Here is a 25990-nt window from a genome sequence, read left to right on the forward strand (position 1 = left end):
CGGCATTATATCATCTTGAAGACGAGCACATCTGAAATCAAGAATGGCTTAATAATACGTATTCCGAATTCCCACACTTTGTTCCAAGTAGAATAGGAGGGGCAGACGATTTGAATAATGAGGAAAACAACTTCTTTACGAGGGTACGATTAGACATATGGGAATAAGTCACGCGAATACTTGAAGAACTGATGGAATTGCTTGAAAGTGAAGAGTTTTCTATTAGTTTTAGGGCAGTTAGAATCTTAATTCACAGTTAAACGTAGGAAGAACAAAGTCTCAAAAGATAACTTTTTAAGATAAGGTAGGTCTGGGATTTGGAAACGCTTTGGAATTCAAAAACGAAATCTTCGAAATAACCTTGTGCCCAGTGTAGAACTGCACTTGAAGATACGCTATTTTCAAGGGAAAAAACCAAGAAAAAACAGTTAGAAAAAATAAAATAAAGGAGGGATTATGAGTAATGCAATGGTTTTTTCTCCAAATAAAATAATATCTGTACTGTTTCAACTAAATGAAATAAATAAATGCTAAAAAAACGATATGAGTTAGTTATCGACGGTTTAAAAAATGGCACAGAGCGATTTCACTAGCAATTTACTTTGATGAAGAGCTTTCAATGCGTTCTGCACGCAAACATCTCCGCTTCATAACATCCGGACTTTAATGAGCACTATTCTTTTTGTTATTTCTGAACGCTATTCTAACAAGATTATTCGTAAACTCATTTTCTGCTGCTGAATCAGCTACATACCTAAAAATACTGTGCTTAAAAAAACAGAGTGGCTTTTTTTCTGATTTTTCCATGTGTAAAAAAAATCGAAATTGAACAGGTTTTCGTTTCTCGTTCCGTAAAAAACGATTTTCAGAGGAATGTATTCAAGGTGACGGATTGTGTCGATTCCAAGAAAAGAGAAGACGTAATTCACCGAAACCGGTATAATAATGGAAGTACTTCGGCGTAACTATAAATCGCTAAGCGCAAATGGAATTTAATAGCTAAAAGTGCTAATTTAGATGACTATCTAATGGATTTCTGGAATTCTTTTCAGGAGCCCTACAATAAATAAAAGAAGCTGCAAATTTCTTGCTTTTTTCCTGCTTATTCCTAGTTCATACTATCCAAATAGTGATTTTGCTTCACTCATCAATTCCCTGGATCTCAAGGTTGTGATAACAATGTCATGAAAAAAGTAAAAATAAGCCAAAATTGACAAATTTTTCAGATTAATGTTGCGAAACGTCAGTACAAATTCATGAAGAACCAGTGCATGGAGAATATGGTGCAATGGTAAGAGGTTCGTGCAACGTGAGCACTGTTAATGGTTCAAAACTGCCCAAAATCAACAAAAAAAAAATCTCCAGCCCTTGTAGTCTGAAAATTGGCTCCAGATTCGTTCAGAAAGATAAGAAGAAGGATACAGTAATTGGTTCTGGCACGTTTTTGTTCAAGGCATATTATACCCATTCATAAACATCTATGATAAGAAAAAATTGTTCGGAAAAGCTGTCTGCGGCAACAAGAGGAAATGAGTGAACGATCAGCGAGGGTGAGAGCTAGAAAGGGGAATGTATGAGATTTCAAGAAAGAAGTTCCCCTATAGACGGCTATCATGTAGAAATGATCAAGAAAATGAAATGATGAACAGTAACAAGAGCAGAGTATCTTGAAGGGGACCTGATAATTGTTTTTAATAAAATTAAGTTAATGTCACCAGAGTAGCCAGGTAGAAATAAGATATCTGAATGCTCAAATTGCGAATAGATCCTCATTTTTAGGGTTCTGAAGAATATGCACCGAAAACCTTGGGAGAAAAAACAGAAAAAAATTCCAGCTGACAACCTGTGAAGCATAATGCATTTCAATTTTACTTTATTCAGAAAAAACCTTTACTTCTCGTAGTTGTGGTACGGGGTGGTCTGTTGCGTTACCAAGTCTAGCTAATGAGGTAAGGACTAGCTAAGGGGTTGCTGCATGGGTTTCTCTACAGTTTGGATGCTTTCTGTAGGTGATAAGGCGCTTAAGAGAATAAATCACTAATGGTTTTAATTTTTCCACCAGGCTCTGACGAAGGTGAAAACCCCGAAAAGTTAGCCGTTAAAGGCATTACCCCATGAATCTGGGGTGGTACGGATTTCAGGTGGAGTATTCGCATACGGGATCGTAGCGCGTGCACAAGGCTGACGCGCTCCAATCGAACTCCTTGTAGAAAATAGCACGCCGGAACGCTCAAAGTCGTACCTTCAGGATCGTTTTTTACGGCAATTAGGAAGAAATGGACGGAATCACCCCCATTTCCTTAATCTACGCTCCCGTGTACGAACACTCCACCTGAAATCCGTACCACCTCAGATTCGTGGGGTGATGCCTTTAATAGATATAATCAATACCAATTTTGGTCACAGCTCAAGCAAATCAATAAGAAAAAACCTCTACTTTGTTGACAAGCGGTCTAGATACTCAAAGGTGTTAGGATTTATGGTACTGTAATACAGCAGAGTAATACGAGGGTGAATCTAACGTTCATATGAAACCTTTCACTTTATTACGTACCAGTATTAGCATGTAGGCGCTTGCAGCAGCATGACTATACATAGCAGCGTCTCCATGAAATGGAAAGTCACAAACAAAAACCGTGCACAGTCAACGTATACGTGGGGCAGTTTTCCAAAATATGTGAACAAAATGTAGGTGTCACCATCTTAAAATTAGGAAAATTCCACTTTTTAACTTCTAAACAATACATACATCCCGTAAAATGTGGAAGTGGAGAAGAAGATGCTTTTGAGTCTGAATTTGAGCTCTGGCAACGAGAAAACCCGCTAGAAATTGTAGAAAAAGTGATTTTAAGTATTTTTTTATGCGATTTAACGCCCAATCAAAAAAATTATTCCCAGCCAATCAAGAGAAGATTAGAAGAAAAACGTGAACGAGAGAATCGATCCTCGAAACTTTTAGGATTAGCTGAACAAAAGGGATATTGAAGTTCCACTGAATGATAGGAACAGCATAAAGTCAAGAGAAGAGCACTTCTACGGCAAGTGAACGATAAATTGCTCCTCTTTCTTTGCGAACTCAAAAGGAATTTGCTGGGATAACGTCAATTGACGTAATAATAATCTAAGAGTAGCTCTTTTTGCATCCGATATCCATTAGGGGGCAGTACATAAACGGCAGCTGTTCGTATAAACTCTTCCAGAAGATCTTCCAGAAGAAGAAGAAAAAAATTAGTAGATTGAATTAAACTGAAAGAACAAAAAAAAACAGCAAAATTAAAAAAAATCAAAATTCGTGTCAAATAGAGAGAACAGGAAAGAACTTTATTTCCTTCTGTCTTTTCGCTGATAAAGACAGTAACTAGAGATGTGAGTCTAATAAGGCTATTTGTCCAGGGAAAGACAGATCCTTACATCAATCCTTAGTTCTTTGTTTTCAATTTTCTGGAAATCTAATACGGCGTGAGGTGTTATCCGCCACCGAAATGACCGGGCCAGACTCCACTGAGAAGAAGTTTGGCGATTTTTTGAAAAATGCTCTTACTCCGAGAAATGTTTCTTTTTTGAGGTACACTACACACTTTGGTGTATGTGTATGAGTAAATAAATAAATAAATAAATAAATAAATAAAGCGTTCACTCCTTGGACGCAGGTATTTTAAACGAACCCCTTCCCTCCCCCCTAACCACATCTATATTGGGTCACAACACACTCCGCCACTGATTCACATATTATATGGATAATTTGCATCGATAAAGAGTCTCTTCACCGAGCACTCACGGGGCGCATTAAATCGATGACTCCTGCTCGACGTTGATGAGAGGGAAAACCACTGTCGAAGTAGTTGTAGTCGGGAAGACGTCACATCAACTCATTAGTACGTTTCACGTGGAGCACGTGTCTCCCCCTCCTCAGCCTTTCCAGGCTTCACTCGTCCTCAGGCGCTTTTGCATCACACAATAACGAGGTATTAAGCAATTTTATTTTGAAATAGCACTTTAGTTGTACTTATATTAGTAAAAACTGCGCACAACGGAAATAATCTCTCACATCATTGGGAATAGACTGCTTTTCCAATAACAATGCAATTCAAGACGGAAAGTTTCTACAAATAACAAAGTATAATTCAGATCCTAAAGACTAGGTTTTTATGGATGTTCTGATCAAAATTTTTCTGGATGATCTGATCAAAGTTACCTAGGAAAAACGAGATGTACAAGTTCTAATCACAAGCACACGATGCTGAAAGTGTTGTCTCCATTGAGTAATGAAGTGTGAAGGAAAGAAAAAAAGGACAATTTTGAAAAGCTGCATGGAAAATATCAAGAAAGTAGAGAAAAGTCTTGTTTGATTGTTAAAGAAATAATTTTTTGACGATTAAAAAACGTTTGGAAAATACGCTGCAACTGAATATTTCACTACATGACGTAAATAGAAGTCAATTTTTCTATGTTACCCTCATAGATGATGGATTATTCACAAGGGTAAAGGTATTGACAAAGAGAAATTTTTTTTAGAAAGATAAGAAGATTCGAATTTTTAGAAAGATACAAAGTTTTGGAAGAGTAAACATAGCCATTTCGTTTAGAAATCGTTCTCGGACACATCGTACAACACGTAAATAGTTAAGTCCTGAGCGAGATGCTAAATTGAGTAAGAAAGGAAGAGGACAAGAAGAAGAAGAAGGAAGAGAAGCCTAAGGAAGAAGTCAAGCCGAGGGAAGAAGTGAAACCAGAGGAAGAGAAGCCGAAGGAAGAGGTGAAACCTAAGGAAGAGGACAAGAAGAAGAAGAAGGAAGAGAAGTTTAAGGAAGAAATCAAGCCCAAGGAAGAGGTTAAACCAGAGGAAGGAACCATCCAGATAGTGCAATATACGAAAAAAGGAATACAAGTTTTCTCCACTTTGTAACGACCGATACATAACTTCTAAGAATTATAATATTTCTTAGTAGAAACTCGTTTAAAAATAATTATAAACAGATGAAAAATTGTCCTATTACAGACAAATAATAAATGATTATGGATATTGTGAATAAAACATATGTGAGATACAAATACGCCATGTACATACATTAAACTAATGTTTAAATTAAATGTTGAACTGAAACGAGGATTTCTGATGTTCTCGGAATATCTTATGTGACTTCTTCAGAAAAAATTTGAATATTATCCCATTCAATCTGCTGCCAATCCACAAACAGTGCAATACAGCTGAAATTTTTCCAAAGTTCAAAGATTTAATTAATGATATTCCGCTCAACTACCGTTGCGCTATGTACCAGAACTATTTAAGGAACTCCTGAACACTTCCTCATTTAGTAAAGCTTTCTTTCCAATCAGTAAGCCCTAATGGTTTGAAAGGATCCACGTAGAAAACAAAATCTCGCATGTAGGTCAAATAAAACTCAATAATTTCGGACAACCCTTTTGAAAAAAAAAATTCTGAAATCTCAATGAAAAAGGACTTCGAAAGAGGTTTTGAAAAAAAAAAACCATCAGACACAGAGACATGGGCAATGTTTACCGAGCGTTGCTAGTGAAAAATTAGGGACAGAAAATTTATGACAACTTTGAAAAGCAATAATTTCTATAACGTAACATAGCTACGCGCTTCATTATGTGCTCAAATGACTCGTGCGTCTAACGGTAGGATCGATTTCAGGATACGAGTTCGGAAACCTCGAAGAAAAATGAGTCTCTACGTCTCACAGCGACAGAAACGCGTGTTGATGATGTAGGAACCAAAAAACACATGAAACACTACAACGTACACACTGGAACCGTATCCATAATCCTTAAATCGAACAGAAATAATTATTTCCGCCTAAGTTTTATTCTAGTATACTACAGAACAAGAGATATGGATTTGAAATGAGGATTTCTTCAGTGGAAGGTTAGCGACCTCATGGGTCTTTTAAGGCAAACTTGCCCAGTTCAAAAATACATAGATAGTTGTAAATAGATAAATAAAAAACAATAATAAATGAAAACATCTCCAATACATTCACGGCTACTTCCACTTTTTTGCCTACTGAGAAAGAGATACGTAAAATAATAATTTTTCATGACATCTTTATTGTATTTTCGTTTTCCTAGAATATCATGTAATGCTGGTATGAATTTGAGTGCAGTGGAAGCTCGAGTTTACTCTTGTGATCATGTTCTTCTGTTCTATCTACATTAGAGGTTACCGCAGAAACTCATACCGTACTCATATCGTTAATATCCGTGCCGAAGAAAAAACATGGAAAATATAAAAACATATTTGTTTTCTCAGACAATATCACTTTGAAAATGATTGTTTGCGGATCACTGCGTTGGATTTTTGGTGCCCACCAAATATAAAACAGCGCTGTTGAAAAAAGAGTACTTGTTATGTACTAAAAAATACCTTTTAATATATTTATTTATTTATCTTTTTTATATTTTATAAGCACCAGCAAACGAGAGCAATTAAAGTACACTCTATTTTTTAATTGAAAGAAAAAAAAAACATCTCAGCGAACGAAGTTTTGTCTATACAAGTTTTGTCTCTCGCGTTGCTATCCGAATAATCTTTCAGAAGAACTATCGAAAAAAAAACTCACTTCAGATGATTTGAAAGACCCATGTTCTGATTCAGAGAAGAGAAAGATGTGAAATTGAAGAGCAAGTTATGAAAAAGTGAGTGTTTACTACGAAATCCACACGGTTGAGCGACATCTTCTACGACAACTGGTTTCGGAGAAAAACACTTCTGAAGAGTTACTGGCAGCTTCAATCAGTTCTCTTCCTGTGAGTCCACATCAGTAAAAAAAATAAGCTCAGAAGTGTAGTACCAAAAATTCAAAGAACTATTCATCGAAAGAAAAAAAAACAAATCCATTCACACCTGAGCTGAGCTGAAGAGTTCGAGATCGATGTGATGGGCGGATTTCATTCGGGATGTCATGATGAGAGTCACTTGAAGGGGAGCGCGATAGCAGCGCAGCAGACATGCAGAGCAGAACCGAATGAGGGAGAAGCTTCAAGGAGCAGCCCTGCATCCAACCGCGGACAACGCCTAATCACTACGGACCGCGACAGTTTTTCCGGAGCTATTTCATGGTGGAAAGATGTCAGTCACCGTAACGTTCCGGGTCCCGTGGGAATTGAAGAAATCCGAATGAATGCCGCGTATCAACGAGATGTTATGCGCAGGAACACATCGAATTATTCATCCGTATAGAGAGCTGAGATCAATACTATCATATTAACGCGTTCATAAAGAATCTTCTCATCGATAAGAACACCTGCCTGAGATTGACATACACTTACTTTACTTGACGAAAATCAGAATCTGGAAGCAGAAGCGAAAAATGGGAGGATAATAAAGCTTTTAGAAAAACGCCCCTATCTATATCCGTAGAGTAATATAAAGCATATTAACGTTCCTTGAAGATCCCTAATTTACTTATTGTAACATAAAGCGTTTTTCCTTCCAAATCTGAGATTGTTTCTATGAAGCTTAGTGACTCTATTTGAAGAGATCCTAGAGAGAGTTGTTCAAAAACAGAAATCTTCATGAATAATTAAAGTTGTGGAGCAAGTAAGTTAATTGACAGAAAAATGACACTGAGGATTGCTTCATGTGTTATCTGAACACATGAAAGAATAAGTGGAAATGTAAGTACGTGGGAAATAAAATGAAACGCAAATCTGCAAAAGTTGCACCTAATTAATGGCCGTGTACATTGAAAGAAGTGAAAAGCGCAAGCATTAACATTTGCGGAGTCCTGAGAAAGATTTTTACTTCATTTATTTCGAGAGAGTGGTAATTAGGTAAGTTAAAGAAAAACTCGAGCATATTGTGTAAATCCATTACTTATTTATTTTTTTTTAAATATAGAAATGCAGATGTAGCGCAGTCGGTAAGAAGTTCCGCTGTAACTGCACGATCGATCGAAGGTTCGAATCCGTCCTAGTGCCAGATAAGCTTTTCAACCCTCCATGGTCGATAAATTGGTACCAGACTTGTCTTCGAGGATAAAAACACTGACTTGACATATCGGCTAGCCCCCGCAAGTCACTATAGCCTAGTTACACGATGATAACTGAATGATTCTGAGTTGAGGCGAACGTGATGGCATCATCTTAAGCCGATTGAATAACGTGGGACGCTTTATCTCTTTATCCTTTTTTTAAGTAGAGAACTTTGACCACGTCTAATGATCCAAAATCTTCGTTGAGTAATTTCTTTCACGCAAACTTTGGAATACTAGTAATCGGCTCGATTTGCAAAATATCAGATTCAGCGGCTTCCTTTATTTCGATAGAAATATTGATAAATCGAGCGGTAAATGGTGCTCGGACTCAAATGTCTCTTAAAATGACAAAATACCTTTTTCCTTAATGCAGTGGTGGTAGGTCCTTATTATTTTTTAGTTCTCAAAGTATGAATATACTTGTATTACGTAAGAGTAACAGATGCAATGTTGAAAAGCAAAATGGATTTCCGTTTAATTCACTTAAGACGAGTTCAAAGTGCCAAATTCGTGTGTCTTTGAAATGCTTTAATCTGAGGGCTTTTAGTCCTAAATCTAACTTTTGTAAATCAGCTGGGGTACTGATCAAACAACAGGAAAGACTGCAAGAAGCTGCCATATCTCGATAGTGCCCCAATTGGCGGCTGAGCCGAATTAAAACCAGTAAGGAAAGGATAATAAAGGATAAATGAAAAAAGTGCGTTGCTTTGATCAATCCTTAAAGGCATCACCCCACGAATCTGAGGTGGTGCAGATTTCAGGTGGAGTATTCGTATACGGGATGGGAGACTACGGAGAGGGGGGTGATTCCGTCCATTTCTTGCTAATTGCCGTAAAAAAACGGTCCGGAAGATGCGGCGCCGCACAAGACTGGCGCGCTCCAATCGAACCTCATGTGCAAAATGGTGCGCCAAAACGAATGAAGCCGTATCTTCCGGGCCGTTTTTTACGGCAATTAGGAAGAAATTGACGGAATCACCCCGCTCTCTGTAGTCTCCCATCCTGTATACGAATACTCCACCCGGAATCTGCACCACCTCAGATTCGTGGGGTGATGCCTTTAAGGGATTCCTCTGCGCTTTCGATTTTATTCTAGAAAATTCATGAGAGCAATAAACGCTCAAAGAAGGACCTATGGATATCAAACGATATGTTACGTCACTGTCCCTTTTCTCACAGAGAACTCCTGTAGAAATCCTTGAATCCTGAAAGGATGAAAAGTTTAAGTAGCCTTGAACAGCGTAAAATCATCAATGGCGTAGACCTATGGAATCTCTTAACAGCGCGTTACACCCGTAGAGATTAAGAAAGAAAAAAGTCGCCTCGAAAAACTTGTAAAATCTGAATCTTGAATCCTAACTTGAAAAACTTGAATCAGGGAATGGGAAAATCGTAAGAAAACCATGAGCAAACTAATACAGCAGAAATAGAGGCATCGAGACAATCGTAAAACTCAGTAAAGAACTCTTCCAGCATTTTCAGTGACTTATACTTGGAATAGATTAGTCCGGAAAAGAGTCACGCAATCCAATGAAGTAATTTTTGATCATTTCTCTGAAGATTAAGAGATATGTACATGAAAAACATTTCAACAAGTGGAGGCATTGATGAATGAATGACATGTAAATGAGTTCCACAGAGGCTAATGAGGTGAAACAACAAGATACATAGTGGTGTGTGGCTCAGTTGTTCGTCGGACGGCGGAAGATTTTCCTTCCTCGTTTCCTCGTGAAATTCGTGAAACTGTTATTGTCACGAAAAAATCCATCCCCGCTTGTTTTCAAACGAAGCTGCCGGACGAAAAGCGAATGGCTGCTACTTGTAAAGGAAGTTTATCGGTGAGAGACAACGAATTTCAGGAGTTGAACGTAGATGACGATAGCACAATGCTGCTGTAGAACACGTTAACGCTTAGAAGTGTGGAAAAAACTCAAGATTTTTTGTTCTTACATTTTTTAAATTTTTAGATTTTTTTTTTAGAATTTTTAGAATTTTTTTGGAACTTTAGAAACTTTTAGAATTATTTTTTAGAATTTTCTAAAAAAAAGTTTTAAGAATTTTAGTTATTTTGAAATTTGTTAGAATTTGGTGACTTCCTCTTTAAAAGGTACAAAAATTCGCAGCACTAAAGGCCTAAGTTGATTCACATGCAGCCCAGAAAATCGCTTACTTCCCAACTCTTCCATTCTCCCGAATCTACGCGAATCCATACGTGACATCAGCACTCCTACTAATTTTACATGGTTGGTCGTGACGGGAAAAAGTTGCAGGTGCAATAGTACTGAACTATTGATGAGCGGAAGCATAAAAGGATAAAGTGCCTGCGTTAAGCAATCCGCTTGGGACCTGCACCACCACGTTCACTTCAATTTAGAATCGTTCGTGGTTTACGAACGTGTAACTGGCCTATACACCGAGCTGCGGGGGCTAGCCGATGTGTCAAGGCCTTGGTTGGGACTAAGGCGGATTCGAACCTCCCATCGACTGCGCAGACACAGCAGAACCTCTTACCGACTGGACTAAACGCGCCCCATATCAAAGCTATCTATGCAAGATTTTGTTTCAAGGCTTAGGGTGGACACAGTAACGAGGTATGATGTTGACGATACAATAACGATGTATGAAGAGATTCTGTATGGAGGTATAAACCGAACCCATAACAAATACACGTGAAAAATACACTGATGATGTTGATTGTATGCTGTGTAACGCTCAAAAACTAGAATCAAGAAAAATTGCTGATTACATTCTATTCTGGATTGTCAGCAACTTTTCAGTGGTGCCATCTAGGAAGGTTTCACAGATCATCACGTAAAAACCTTCAAAAAACTGCTTGAGTGGTTTTTTTTTTGAAAACTTGGAATAGCGAACTTAAATCGCTCGGTTTTGGCTTTTTTTAAATTATTATTATTCGACTCACATTAAGTTTTAAAACAGAAATAAGGTTGCTGTCGTTGAGCAATCCCTTGGTTTGTCCCAACGGATTCAACTTCGGTCCCAAAATGACAGAGGTTTGTGAGCGTGACGGATATACATTGATTTGTGCGAGCTAGTCCCTTCATCAGATCCTTATCTTTAGAGAAAAATCCAGCACAAATTCATCGACCTCAAATAAAATGAACGTATGATTACCTTTCGGCGGTTTCGAACCGTTGAACGTTGTAGGGAAACTCTTACCATCTTGCATCATACTCACTTAACCTTAAGGATTGTACTTAAAAATTTCAAATTAAGGGAGATATACCGTCCAATGAAAGAGCTTCTAAAGCCAATGGAGCAACTTTGAAACAAATTGCTGAAAAAAAAAACCTAAATCCGCTTAAGTAAACGGCAGAAAAGTACATTTGACAGCTTAACTGCTAAAGCAAAGTCGCACTTATGTTTAAGGTGCTAGTTAGCGAACACTCCGAAAGTTCGCCTAAGGAGCGAACGAAGGAAATAGATGGCGTCGATTTGTCTTGGTGACGCTTTCCGACAATTCAGAAGGCAGTTTCCTGTGATTTACTCGACTTTGTAGTAATGTGAATGACAGCAGTACTTTAGTAGCGCAAAAGAGAAAAGAAAAAAAAAGAAAAGGAAGAAGGCCGACTTCTAACATTACGCAAAATGCGTCGGTCGCTAGCAGACTCGGCGACGACGACACTAAAAGTGCGAGTGTGCGATATATTTGCATTGTCGTATTTGAAAAGGAAATATGATAGGGTAAGAGATCGTCGGCAGCGATTGCTGGAAGCTCAATGAGATCGAAGAAGCAGAGAGGAAGAATAGAGAGAAGTTGATAGCAGGAACTCCACAAACTTCTGCAATAAACTGCCGATACAACACAACCAATGCATGGATCCCTCGAAAAAAAGTGCAGCTATCACTATGATGATGAGAGGGTTAGCGAGGTTAATGCGGAAACGCTATGATAAGCGCATAAGATCAGCCAATATTCGTAGATGATGATTAAATATGGCAACAGTTTGTGTTCTCGAGTGGAAGAGATGAAGAATTGCTTGAAAGTGATTCAAATTAGCGCGTAGAGCTCTCCTTGCATTCGGTTCGAATTGAATCGAATACGAATAGCAAAAGCACAGCAGTCTTTACAGCGTTTGTTCAAAAGAAAAAAAATAAGATAGAATATAGTCAGAGAACGAAAAAAAAAACAAATATCGATTCTATGTCAGAATCCTAGTTTTCCGGCGTTTCAGCGTTATCTTATCAAATTAATGTATAAAAACCAACACATCTGTGTTGAAGTTCGGACATTTCCAAGCATCATTGTGAGTGACATGAGGGAAGAAAATTTAGATCTCCTTTAAAATTCTTCTGAGAACAAAATTATTGATTTTTCCCATACTCTAATAACAACGTAAAAAATTTCTTCAAAGCATCGAGGAGGTATGAAACCCGACTGCTGGCCAGAAACAGCTCCACTAACGAGAAAAAACCGTAATTCCGCGTATTAGGTAGAAACAGATAGAAAGTTACAGAAATCTCATTTTTATTAATGTTTTAGTTCTCTTGTTCAGAGGCTTAATTATTTTTTTATTTATATTTGTTCTTTATCTTCTTCCTTCCCTCTTCTTTATTTATATATTTTCTTTATTTAGTTTCTTAATTGAAGAATTATTTAAAGAAATATCTACTGATCTTCTTTCTCTGCACGCTTGTTTTAATCGCCTTCCTGAATAACGTCTGAACTTGAGTAGAATATCCTAACTCAAAGTGGATTTTATTTTCCCTGTGACAAAAATCAGCAGCTCTGACATCCTGATTCTTCGTCAACAACAGCTAAGAATAAAAAAGAAAAATACGCAATCGGCTAACAAGGCATTATGATCCATTTAATTTTTTTTAAATCTTAATGCTCCATGGAAATAGAAATATTAACAACAAAAACAAAAAAAAACTACGAACTTGTATCACAACGTAGCCCACTTCTCACATGTTGAGACCTAATTTTCAGTTACTAGAAGAATAGTTCTGCTCACTCCAAATATAACTAATACTGGGAAACATTATAGGTTTTTCGTCAGTTTAAAATACAACAAATCGCTTAATATACGTCAATTCTCCATAAATGGACGTGATCACCATCACTATGTGATGTTCGATGAAGAAGTTTCTAACTTTGGATCCATAGAATGGAAATGGTTTTTAATTTAAAAATTTTAAATCGACTCACGTAGAAACGACATGAATTTCAGTTATACTCAATAGAACAGAGTAAATTCAGAATTCCTAGATAATGTTAGCTATTTCGCAAAAACTAAAAAAATTGTTAATTTTCTTTTTTAAAAAATCAAGAAGAACGCGAACCGCAAGCAAAAAACCTGGTTAACAACAATGAGCTAAAGATTGTCGTGAAGTGATGATAAAGTCAAATTTTTGAGTAGAAATTATTTAACAAAAATGTAAAGAAAGAAGTGTGAATAATCCTGTAAAATTATTAACTTTTACACAGTTTAGAGAACCATTTCCTTCCCTGAAGGTTCGGGTGCAAAATTTTGATTTAGCATTATGGTCGTCGAAGAAAGAACAATTGTATATTGCAAGAATTTTGGGTCTTATCTTATTTTTGTTTTCTATTCTCATTTCTAAAGATCTTATTTTCATTAATTGCAAATTTTTGTTACACAATTGTTTTGACCTCATGTTTGAGAATAGCTTTCAGCTCCAATGTAAATGAGAGGATAGATAAGAAAAGTAGTTTTTCTTGACTGAAAATAATATCAGCTGTTTTTTACTGAGTACTTTTAAAAATTGGGGCGAAATAAAGGTGGAAAAGGTCTGCAAAAATTCATTGCTGGTTGAGGGCTGCGCATGGATGGATGGTTTGGGAAAAAGTAAGTAGTTTCTTTCAGTTCTTCGCCTCATATCCAGTTACAGGTGCCCTCTAGAGAAGAAAAAAGCCTCGTTCAAGATAGGATGACGACCTTTTTTGAAATTGTTTGTGGATCGGGTGCAAATAAGTTGAATGTGAGTTCTTATATGCAGAACTCTCACTGAAATCTGCAGAAAGTACTTAGAAAAAATCTTATCCGCAGCATTGCTGCTATTAAAACTTGTTTTCGAAAGGAGAGTGGGACAGGAACAGGAGTTTCACTGAAAGCATTTTGTAGATGAGCATCAAATGCTTGAATTGATTGAGAAAAAAACCGGCAAAATGTTACTGATCTAAAAATGAGTTTTTCAGGAAAAAGAACGACATAAGTACCGACTATGCTATGCTGATACACAAAAGAAATCCCGATAATACAATTTTCACTGGCTTATGCGCTGCCACAATTAACCTTGGGATATACACGTCCGTCTAATATATCTCGCAATGATAAAATGTTCATTCGATTACGAATATTGAGAAAATAAATTTTGAAACAAAGCTAGAATAAAATTGGGAAAAATTGGTGAAGAGCTTAAAAATTTTAATTGTAAACAAGTGATCTGCCGTAAAGAAGCTTTCGAGGAAGGCAGATTTTTCAAATTAAAAAAATCACTTTCCGCAGCAGTTAGCAGCAAATTGTGGAAAATCTAATAAAATCAGAAAATACTGCAAAATATTGGGATCCTCGAGTCCCTGGATCATTATTTTTCAGTGCCACTCAAACAAAACATAACTTTCATCCATGCCGAGGGATTTTTTTTTTTGTGTCGATAAAAAAAACCTTTTTCCAGTGGTAAATGTTTGCGTAGAACCTCTGTGCTTCTGGAAGGAGTGAAGAAAGGAGTACGAGAAAACAAGGCTCTTTTTCTTTTGAAGAAAAAAGAGCTTTTTTGAGTGAACATTGTGACGCGGAGCTTTCTACAAATGGGAATAAAAAGATCGAAAATCAAATGAGTATCGTAGGATTAATCTCTACCATGGATTAATGGCTTAACGAAATATACCTGATATTTCGTTAAGCCATTATCAGGTATATTTCGTTAATATATTCATCCGTAGAAGAGCAGGTGATTGTTCCGAGAACTTTCATTCGAAACTCATTTTTATAGAATGAAATGGAATTTGGTGACTTCTTACGATGAAAAAAAATTACAGCTACAGTTACAGTTAAAGTTAGTAAGTGTCGAAATAAACTCAGAAGGAGATTGTGCTCTGTCATGTTTTCTCAGAGTGACACTAAAACTCTGCGGATCCAAGGTTCACTACACTTCTTCGTGGACATCTTGAACTCAGGATCAGGATTCTTCTATCAATTTCGGATATGAGGTCGTGGAAATTTCTCTCAATGAATTATTCTAGTTGATCCTGAGGCCTTAGGAAATTTTTACGGACGTACACAGGGCCAACCACAAGAATAAAAATCCGAAAGAAATCTCTTTAGGGATAAGAGTCAAGATAAAGAATATTAGAGGCACTAAAAATCGTTGTCAGTTTTACTCAGGTTACTTTCAACTCTTAAACAAAAATCATCTTCATTTTATGGATACGGTGTCTCATTGAATGGCAAAACGTCACTAATATTCAGAATAACCGCACTACTAATAAAAATATTTTCTTTAAAAAACTATTCCACTTTATTTCGAAGAGAAAACGAACACAGCAGATTTTTCTGAGCCCTCTACATACTTCAGGAGGGATCAACTATTTCAAAAGTATTGCAAACCGAAATTTTTCCTTAAAAAACCAAGGAAAAAAACATAAAACAAACAAAATTCACAATGTTGGAGGTTATTTCTAGCGGTTTTTGATTATTTCAAGGATTCGAGGGTTTCTCGCGTGCAATAGAACACTAACCAGGACACCATAGAAAAGTATAAAATTATAGGATCGGTCCCATTTTTCCGCTAATCACACCCTCCCCTTTTTCTCTCGTATTGTGCCTTGTGCAAAGATTAGAGATCTCATCCGATTGAATACTCGGATGCAGCAAAGTTCCATTCATGCCAATTCATTAGGCCGCCGGCATCGGGGGTGCAGTCATCATGGGTCCAGCTAGAAGCGGACCCGTCGTCCCCCTCACGTATAACTCAGTCGCTGATCCTTGCTGAGCTTAACGAACATGTAGTAAAATTCAAGTGAGCAGGAAGTGTTAGGCGTGAACCGTCTTAAGCTCGTAAACAAATTCTGGAAAAGCTTCGTCCTCACAAATGCTAACGATGTGAAATTGAAGGAAATCACTGTGCCACGAGTGGATTTTTGTTGTCGTTGTACGGATGCTGAGCTGGGTCCCCTTAATGCGTCAGCGGTGTGTGCTTGAAATCCGGAAAGTTATTAGCCGATTACTTAAGCGCAGCGCTTAAAAGGGCATTGGAAGTGCGTGTACTTGTGTGGGTCGCAAGGCAACGTAACGATACCTCGCTACATCTCCGTAGGCAACGATTACTTCTCGGGTACAAATAGTTAGTCTCTCTTCTGACGCTCAATACTACACTAATTGATGTTTTCCTGAGGTATATAAGCACTTGAAACTACTTGAATTCGTCTGGAATCTCGGATTTTAGAAGCTCTTTGAACGGTTACAGATTTGACTACTCCCAGTCATAAAATTCTTACTTCAGTACCCGCACCGCAATCCAGACATATTCGGAAAATTTGGCCTTCGAAAAATTCCCTTATTCACGGGTAAAGAAGTGCAGGATTGAAGATCTGTTGGGTTTAGTTCATGAACAGCACTTATCTCGTCCCGCAAAGCACAACACGCGGGAGAAATTATAATTTCCGCTCTGTCCAGAAAAGATTTATGCTCTCTAAAAAGTAAATATATCTGAACATCCGAAGAATATCCGAATATTTGCTTCAATTCAATTTATGCAGTGATTATTTCCAGCCATTTGCTGCCTTCCTCTTAATTTTTCATCGAACAAATTGTAGGAATCTGCTGTAAAAATTAGCTGGAAATTTACGACATCCATGTACATATTTATGATTTACGAAATAGAACAAAACATTCATAAAATGACAAAAAAGCAGCACCTAGAACGGTAGAAACTGAAATTTTTAGATTTATAGCAAAACAAATTATTTTTTTAGGAATTAATTTCTAATTTCCTAAGTTTTTAAAAAATATAATCTTTGAAAATTTTAAATTTTTGAGAATATCAAGTGAAAAGGCAATAATAACAAATTTTAGAAGTTTTGGTTTTGTTGGGCACAAGAAAAATTGCACAGAAACAGAAAAATTAATGCTTTCAAATTTTCACTCCTAATCGGTGCATGTGAAAACTCATGGAGGAAAGGTTTCATTATAGGAAAGTTAGATGGACTTTAAGTAGTTGTTCAGTTACAAATTCAGTTACAGAAATTTGAGTATGATCTTAGAAACGAGAAAAAAGAGGCATTTTGAGAAAGAAAAGAGCCGAAGCAGGTAAGACAATCTCCATAGGGAGTTTTTTTTTTAGGAATGTGGGGTTGGATAATTCCCTACGGCTTTTTTTTCTTTTTTCTATTTCACAGTTAGACGGCTGTGTACATTTGGCACGACTAGAATACGTATTTTTCTCAACTAAATTTTAATTTAACTACAACTGAGAAATAGTCGATTCGATCTCATGAAATAGGAAAAAGTAGATATTTATTCGAGTAAAATAGCCAATTGTGACAGATTGTGGATTTGATCACCTAAACGTCCGACAACGAGTGCTGAGACAAAAATGGACGGGAAATATCACAATACAACCGTTGCATATATTTTTGACAAATTCTTTCCGGCCCGACAAAACCCAAAAAGTTCCAGAATAAAGCTTACGTAGCAAAATTACTTAACCAGTTATCAAGTTTATCGACTAGTGTCGGTCGATTGCACAGTTAAGGTATATATTATTGTAGGTTGTTAATATTGTTAAATTATTATTATTATTATTATACATATTATTAGGTATATTATTATTATTGTTATTATTATCATTATTATTATTCTTATTATTATTATTATTACTAGTACTACTATTACTATTACTATTATTATTAGTAGTAATCATTTGGATCAGATAATTAATTATATCAGAAAAAATTAAGAAAATAGAATTTTTTTATAAATTGAAGAAACAATAATTTTTCACATATTTTTCCAGTTAACGACGTAGGCGCTTTTGTTATCAGTGGCCAAATCCACAAAATAACCAAATTAATCCATCTGAAGAGCAATTTTTCAATCCCGGATCTTCGGGGAAAAAGCATTCTCTTTTTAAAAAATAAAGTTTGAATGCGAAAACGCCCTAGAAAAAAATCTTACAAATAACCAGGAACAAAAAAAAATTTACATAATTTTTTAAGGGAAAAAAGAACAAACTAAAGGGAAACACGTACACAAAATTTTGTCAAGCATACGAAAGAAACTAATGCAAAGTTCGGGCGGTGAATAGTAGAGTATAGTGAATAGTAATCAATACTTATTTACACAATTGTGCAATTAATTCTTCTTATTCCTTGTCGATAGCGAAATTTAAGCAACAGCCAAGATTATTAACAAACTTTATTACGGCTAACGTTTCGGCGTAAATTCGACTATCGACAAGTTGCAATCTCTATGTCAAGATTCAAGGGAAGTCTTTCGCACTTCTTCCTATTCCTATTTTTAGTGGATACTGAGTGGTACATTAGAAATGCGTACAAGCGCAGGTTCTTATTTGTGGTTGGACGTGGCCAGCATTTATTCGATGATTACAGCCTACAATTTGCCTTGAAAGACAGTTGCTAATAAGTATCCCGTCGGCTATATATGTAATCCATACGGATAGTTAATGAGAATACGTGTCCCCCTCTCTCTCACTCTCTCGGAAAATCACGGAATAATTAAAAGTAAGCTGAACAAGTCATATATGTATTTGCAGTCAGATGAGATATGGGAGTGAGGAAAAAAAGGAATACGAAAGAAAAAAAGAGGAACTACATTGGCGTTTTACGTGAATTAAACGGCTTTAAATTGTTCTCGGAGACCAACATTCACATACAACGCTTAGAGGGGACGGATAAAAATAAGAAAAGAGGGATTTTCAAGATTTTTCAAAATTCGACCAGTTATTTAAAGTTCATTTGAAATGAACTGATACGAAACTCACCGAAGCGAAGTGGCAAGCATTCGCTTGTACAATCTGGTTCCATTCACAGATGTCAGTCAGAGACGCACGGGCCGTTTCCTTAGTGACAAGAACACACGATCCTGAAATGCAGAATTCTCACTTACTATGTATATCTCTGACGTTATCACTACGATAGACAACGAAACGGAAAAAAAGGAAATAAAATCAAAATCCGGATGAATTTATATTGAGGGAGGAAAATGATGGCTGATCGTGAATAAGAAGAATATCACTTGAATAAGATGTTGCCCTGAAATAAGATCCTGAAGGCGAGACAAAGGAAAAAAAAGGGAAAATTAAAAGAAGTAAGTCGGAAAATTTCCTTACAGAGCCGAAGCTAGAAGAGAAGTGTTCGAGAATTATTATTTTCAAGAGAATTTGATAATCAAGGCAGGAAGAGGTGAAATGTGAAGAGAAAATTTCTATCATACTCTCCTTAAATGCCTGAAAGGATGTATGAGTATCCTGCTTAGATCGAATTTCCATGGATGCGTCTTTGCAAATACCTAAAGGAAATTGAAATCCCATTTTTTGCATTCAACAATAAAATTCGAGTATTTTTTTACCATCAGGAGATCATATAGAATTCATCAATTGAAATGTGTCAACTGAACTCACGTAAGATAAATCCAGAAAAAGCAACATTTAGAAAAAAATCTATGAAAATGATAGTAGAAGGGTGGATAATAAGGAATATCATAGAAGAAATGAGGCTCAATGCAAAACTTTGTAGCAACACTCTGTTTGGACGGATTACCGTATTACAGGAAAGCCTACTTAAATGCACTCACCTTAAGTAATGGCTGGTACAAAAAATCCCTTTTTTGCTATTTTTCCAGGATTATCTACGATGCTTAACGGTTTTTTTGGTCAAAACTATCACCTAGCTTCCGGAAATTTAATGAGAGACCCATGCGATTTTTAAAAAAAAATTGAGTAAAGAGGGAATATTGAAGTGGAGTGAAAGAAAGGATAATCAATCACAGTTGCTGGCCGCTTCCAATAAATTCACTTCGTGATTGACAACAAAACTCCCGCCAAATAATGGAATCCAAAGAGTAAATATCCTTGGAGTGGATGAGATCCTCAGGGGAAAGCGCTGGCGTTAAGAACAGGAACGGTTCCTCCGCCTCCAATGAAAGCTTCCCTTCAAAATCCGGGACTACGTTGAAGCGCACTGAACACTTAGACACCTCATGTCGTCGGTGTGAGTTGGCTGTTTGTTGACGGATTCACGTCATCGCCGCCGCTCTGCCGGTGAGACTCTTTTCGAGGCAATTTCCGCCTCGGTGGTGCCCATCATGCACTAAGTCGTCGTTTGAAGCGTCTCCAATCCTTCACGGTCTGCCTACGCTTTTGTCGGTTCGTCAGAGTTCTGAGTACGGGAAATGATGAATAAAATTGACTTTTCTCAAAAATCTCTTTTGTATACTTTCGCGTAATCACTAATTAACGTCAGCATTATCATTCGGAGTCAATGCGGCAATAATTCGTTGAAATTCCACGAAATCCTAGCAAGGAACTTAACTCACCTGATCCTCCTACTGAGTCCCTGAGTTGACTTAACTCAGGGACTTCAAGAGCGTTCAAAGCGGCACCAATACTGTCCAATGCACCAACATACGTATGCAAATGAGTCAAAGCTAATCCTCCATTCCACCTATTCGCTTCAACACTGGAAGTAACTCATTTCAGCTACAGAGAACTACAGAGTCTTCTGCGCACACATATATCTTTCATAGAGACCCCTCCTGAACCCTGAAGCGATCTCAGATCCAGAAAGATCTTTCCATTCACCTCAATTCCATCCCATTCCTATTCTTAACTGTCACAACGATTATTTCATAACTGCATAACAATAAGAATTCGTTCTCTTCACATTTCAAAAAAAGTCCCTACATTGATGCCGGATCTATAAGTTCCACCCGTTTTATGCCATTTAATCAGAAATAAACGAAAAATAACTGGAAAGGATCGATAAGGTCCATAAAAGGCCCAAAAATGGCTGACAGAAAGATAAAAAATTCCATTCGATAAGCTGAAAAACATTAGAAATTCTTGCTGCCAATGGTAAAAGGACATCCGAGGAGATGCATGAACGTGGCACTAAAATTAATGTAAAATGATATTTCGCTGCATATATTGTTACAAAAAGAGACCTATGCAATAATAGGCGGCGTATGCGTGGGAAATTGACAATATGCCGAATAGGTCCCTTTTTCTCACCCATTTGCGAAAATTCAAGATTTCAATGGAGCTAAAGTTATAAGTAATTCATCATCAGAAATCATTCTTATATTCCAAAATGGAATTAAAGATTAGAATACTTTTTTCTCTATACATTGAGAATAAAATAATATGAAAGGACCTAAAAGTTAGAATACCGTTGCGATATTTTTTCCCAGAAAAAAAGTCACTCCTGGATTTCGTCCATGACGAGTGACGGATTCCGCCAGTGAAATTATAAAAAAAAAAAAACGAATTTAAAAGTATCAAGCACAATATTCATTAATGACCCTCGTTTCATCATTTTCGTTATTCGCTCAATAATTAATTTTTTCCTGTATATAACTCACAATATTTCGAGTATAAGTAAGAAATTTAGAAAAAAAATTAATGAGATTAGATTTTTATTGGAAGATATACAAAAAAACAGTAAAATCTAGAAATAATGTTTGAAAAAATCTGAAATCCAGAAATAATGTAAAAACCTCCAGAAAATGAGCACTGAAAAATGTACCAGTAAGCAGTCTAGTGAGATATTTCGAAATATAACACTCATTTGTTTTTTTTTTCATATAACATTGCACTGGTCTACAACCAAGATCAGCAGCACGAACGAAAATATAAAAAGGAAAAATTTCAAGAAATTCCACCTACCACCTCTGTTCAGATTAGCCTTTTCTAGAAAAACAATCTTCGTATGATCATATATACTGTAGAAATTAAACACTGTAATTTTTTATGTGAAATAGAAGTTAAAGGAATCGGTGAAACTTTGCCAACCGTGAGGTTTCACTGTGAGGAGACGTCGGAAGAATGATTGTGGGCGGAACGAAGTGTACGATGCCGTCTTTCTCATAAGGCCGGCCAGAGATTTTTCAGGATTGGTGGAATGTAAGCCAAGCTATTTTGAAAATAATATATGTGTATATATCGCAAAAATAAGAATAAATAAACATATATAAGATTACGTTCTGTTCCGTTCCGCTCCGAACTGATTTCTCACTGAAAAGTTGGAAAGTGCCTACAATTTTTGAGGATTTAAACTGAGTGAGCTACAACAATGCTTGCTAGCCGAAAAATATGGTAACTAACAGATTTTTAAGTACAATAGCTGCAAAAAGTATTGTTTACGTTATGCAGAAGTTGAAAAGGAAACGCAAAAAAGCAGTCTTTCCAGAAATTTCCTTCGAACAAAATCACCGAATAATCGAGTTCGTTTTTTTTCATAATCTGTGTACTGAACAAAAAGGAAAACAGAAAAAAATAATAATAACATCAGTACCGTAGGTTTACGTCATTCGGTGCAAGTGTTCGGAAATTCAACGGCAAAAAAGCTACCATGTTAAAATTTTGCCATGTGCTCAGAAATTTCGGGGCAGCTTTGCCTCTCCGGTTGGGTCGATGCAGCGCTGGATTTCTAACCACCCCACCACCGACCTCAAAAAAAAAAACAGTTGGACAGGAGGAGATTAGTGTACGTGATGGGTATAATCCTGGGACTATTCTTGTGCCATATACAGTAACTTAATGACTGTAGAAGACTGTAGAAATTACACCCTACATATGAGCAATTTGTAAGAAAAAAAAGCTGAAGTTTCATAACGGAAACTACAAGGATTTTACCGTAATTTTTAAGAGTTCCATCTCTGTCTACCAAATCTACCAACAAAACTGTTCCCGGAGAGGGTTCCTTGATGATGCCGTAGGGATTCGCAGCAATGGCACTGCGCGACGAACTATGTACGAATATAGTCGGCGCCAAGCGTGTTCTACCGAGGCGACGCTGCCGCACCGCATGCTTCCCTTTCCACCACCTCGCAATCCCACTTCCCCTGCCTTAATCCAGAATCAAGGACACTCGGTTGAACAGATTTGGGAACACAATCGTGTCTGCACGTTTACGTCGGTACGTATCGTATCGGGACTTTGTTCGGACGTATTGGTGATTTGTTCAGAAATTCATTTGAGAGTCTACTTTTTTGTTAGCCTCTTGTAAGCTTTCTTATTCTGTAAAAATTACTTTTAACAAACTGTTCTCTTTTTTAGCTCATATTCGGTGAAGAATTCCACGATGAGCAATCGTTGAATGCCTTACGAAGAACTGCAATAGCAAATTTCACTCGCTTGGTCACCCTCGTTGCTTGTTATTCTCCAGCCTCATGGCTACATCTTTGCTCTCAAGGCTGTAATCAAAAAAGAAAGTGGAGTGCTCTGCAAATGACTATGCGATCTAGTGTTTCAGTTCCTAATGAGGCTACTTTTCCGAAGTTGCCAGTGAGGATCTCTGAGCGTGCTTAATTAGGCCAATATTTCAGCCTTCTCGTCACCATCGAAAGGGCAGCTACTAGCAGCTGCTGGATAAGTGCACAGAAGAAGTATAGCTGTCCTTCGCACCTCGCTCAGAGGAATGAGAAAGGAGAAAAAAATACGAAACTACGTGAAAACATGGATTGACTAGCTATGTACACACGAGCATGAAATCATATCTTGAATTTGAACACTTATTTTGTTGGAAAAATTATCGTAATCGATCTAAATTTCAGCATTTCTTTTTCTTTTTCTTTTCTCTTCTCACCCAAAGATATGAACGTATGAATAAATCTCGGTGATGAAGCAAAATAGAAACTGAATAGGTTTTATTACTAGCATATTAGTTTTTTATTTATTTTTATTTTACTTTTATTTTTTACTATTTCTCGCAGCTAGAAGATCAATTTTTTTTTGAAAAAATTCATAACTGAGATCACTTTAATGGGATCTTCTTATAGAGTTCATGTTCTTGGTTGCATTACCCAAACATTGCACAAATAGTCGTTTCTAAACGAATTGGGTGTTTAAGGTGCACATTTTAAGGATTGAACGAAACTTTCGTGAAAATTATCGGTGTTTGGTTTTTCCTTTTTTTTCGAATATGGAGTTCGATGAAGTAATCAAGTAAATTAACCGCCACCTAACTAATCTAACAAAAATAAACAAAGAATGACGTTTCTGAAAACTCCGAAAGTTCATGCATAATTATTCTCAATCCTGGCTTTTTCCCGCTCGTAGGCATTTCTCACATTTCAGTAGAAGATAACTCCCAAGAAAAAGAAAAGAAAAAGAGTAACACCCTCATACGAATTACTAAAGCCGAAATCTCAGTTTATCCGACGAATGAACTTTTTACATTTGTACCGGTGGTAAAATAAAAAGAAGCGATAAAATTTAGAAAAAAATAGAAGGAATTACACGATGGATGTAAAAGTCATCCAGGTGTTTTTCTAGGTGTTTTACCAATCCTACACAGTTGAGAGGCGAATTGGCGTATCTCGACTCCCTAAGTTCTCTGATTCCTGAATTTGCGGACTATGCTTTATTTTTCTGTTGTTTTTTTTTTCAATTTTACTCGATTGAATTTTAGACGGTTGAGCCTAGTAATGTCAAGAATGCCAAGAAAAGAATCAAGGAACGATTGCAAGGCAACTTCGTGCAAAACTTCAGGATAAAAGCTACGTTTAGATTCTATTCCTCAGCAAATTGTATTCATTTAATTTTGTGGTAAAAAAATTTGACATTTTTTAAATATAATAAATGGTTCCAAAAGTGTTCAAAAAAATAACTATTAAAAATATAATAGTGCTAGTATGTAACTAGCCGATGTACTTACCCAATATTTAGTCGATCACCGATTTCTATGCACGGTTCAAAATACTTTTAAACACAAAATGTTGTTTACGTGCTCCATTTACAAAAGATCATACGGTGAAAGAAGAACGGTTTTTTGCCAGGAAAACTGTCAGGAAAGAAAAATTCTTAGATTTGCACACAAATCTGATAAAAAAGTACACAAATATAATACAGATGATGAGATTAAAAAAGTATCATTAGTTCTCATTCCCGCTTTTAGAGAGGATGGATGGTAGTTTAAGAGTGATTCATTTTTTAAAAGATCAATTCATGCGACACGGTTAGGGTTTTCAATACTGAACAAGAATTGTAAATTTAGGATCCAAATAATCCTAGAAAATATTCGAAAATTTCTCATTTGGACTTTGAGAGTTCATCTGAAGCAGGCCACATATGAACAATCAGCTATTTTTACAGTCATTGCGCTAGGTCAAGTGTCCATGGAGAAATATTAGTGTAGAGCAGATATTCCAATAGCTACATATATTGGCTACGGTAACTTTTTGAAAGTTCCTCATGAAAAACTCGGAGCGCGACATTTCAAAAAACGTGGACAAAACGAGTTCGGACAATTTCTGGCCGTTTTTTTCCTCCAAAAAGGAGGAGCGTCAGAGAATTTGCTGGCCGGGGAAGGCATTCGCGCAGTACGAAGCGGGTAAGATGGAATGTCATGAATGCAGCCGAAAGGTACATAATTTATCACCGATGAGAGCCGAGGAGCTGCGCCAGTCGCATAGAGATGAGCGCGAAAATACCTCATGTGTTCAATTAGATCTAAACTAGAAGTATTGAATTTCAAAGAAACCACGTTGCTTGAACTTAATTAACTTGATTACTTATGCATCAAAGTTCAGTTAGCCACAAGAATTCGAAGAGAAATGACAAAGTATACGGTATTGGAAGCGATATTCCTAAGGGATACGGGAGTCTGTGATTCTTGGATTATACCAGCCGCAAGTTGAAATCGGAAAATTATCACCACGCACGGCTTCCCATTAATCCCGAAATAGAAATATGTTGAAGCTTTCTTTTGAGTAAGGGCTATGCGAGCCTGATCCTAACCTCAGTTATTCCTTCCAGCATTTTAGCGA

At 36.8% G+C, this 25990-nt stretch overlaps 2 protein-coding genes across 2 annotated transcripts; one reads left to right on the forward strand and one right to left on the reverse strand.

Moving 5' to 3' along the window:
* Positions 1-10: 10 nt before the first annotated feature.
* On the reverse strand, positions 11-20815 carry RB195_012582 (uncharacterized protein; the record flags this gene model as incomplete). Its single annotated transcript, XM_064202016.1, has 4 exons — positions 11-31; positions 18987-19087; positions 20540-20682; positions 20805-20815. 4 exons carry the CDS (start codon positions 20813-20815, stop codon positions 11-13), a joined length of 276 nt encoding a protein of 91 aa, XP_064057897.1.
* RB195_012583 (uncharacterized protein) lies at positions 3815-4906 on the forward strand (the record flags this gene model as incomplete). Its single annotated transcript, XM_064202017.1, has 2 exons — positions 3815-3875; positions 4653-4906. The coding sequence occupies 2 exons, from the start codon at positions 3815-3817 to the stop codon at positions 4904-4906; spliced, it is 315 nt and encodes a 104-aa protein (XP_064057898.1).
* Positions 20816-25990: the final 5175 nt, after the last annotated feature.

Source organism: Necator americanus, chromosome V (assembly GCF_031761385.1).
Source record: "Necator americanus strain Aroian chromosome V, whole genome shotgun sequence".
NCBI lineage: Eukaryota > Metazoa > Nematoda > Chromadorea > Rhabditida > Ancylostomatidae > Necator > Necator americanus.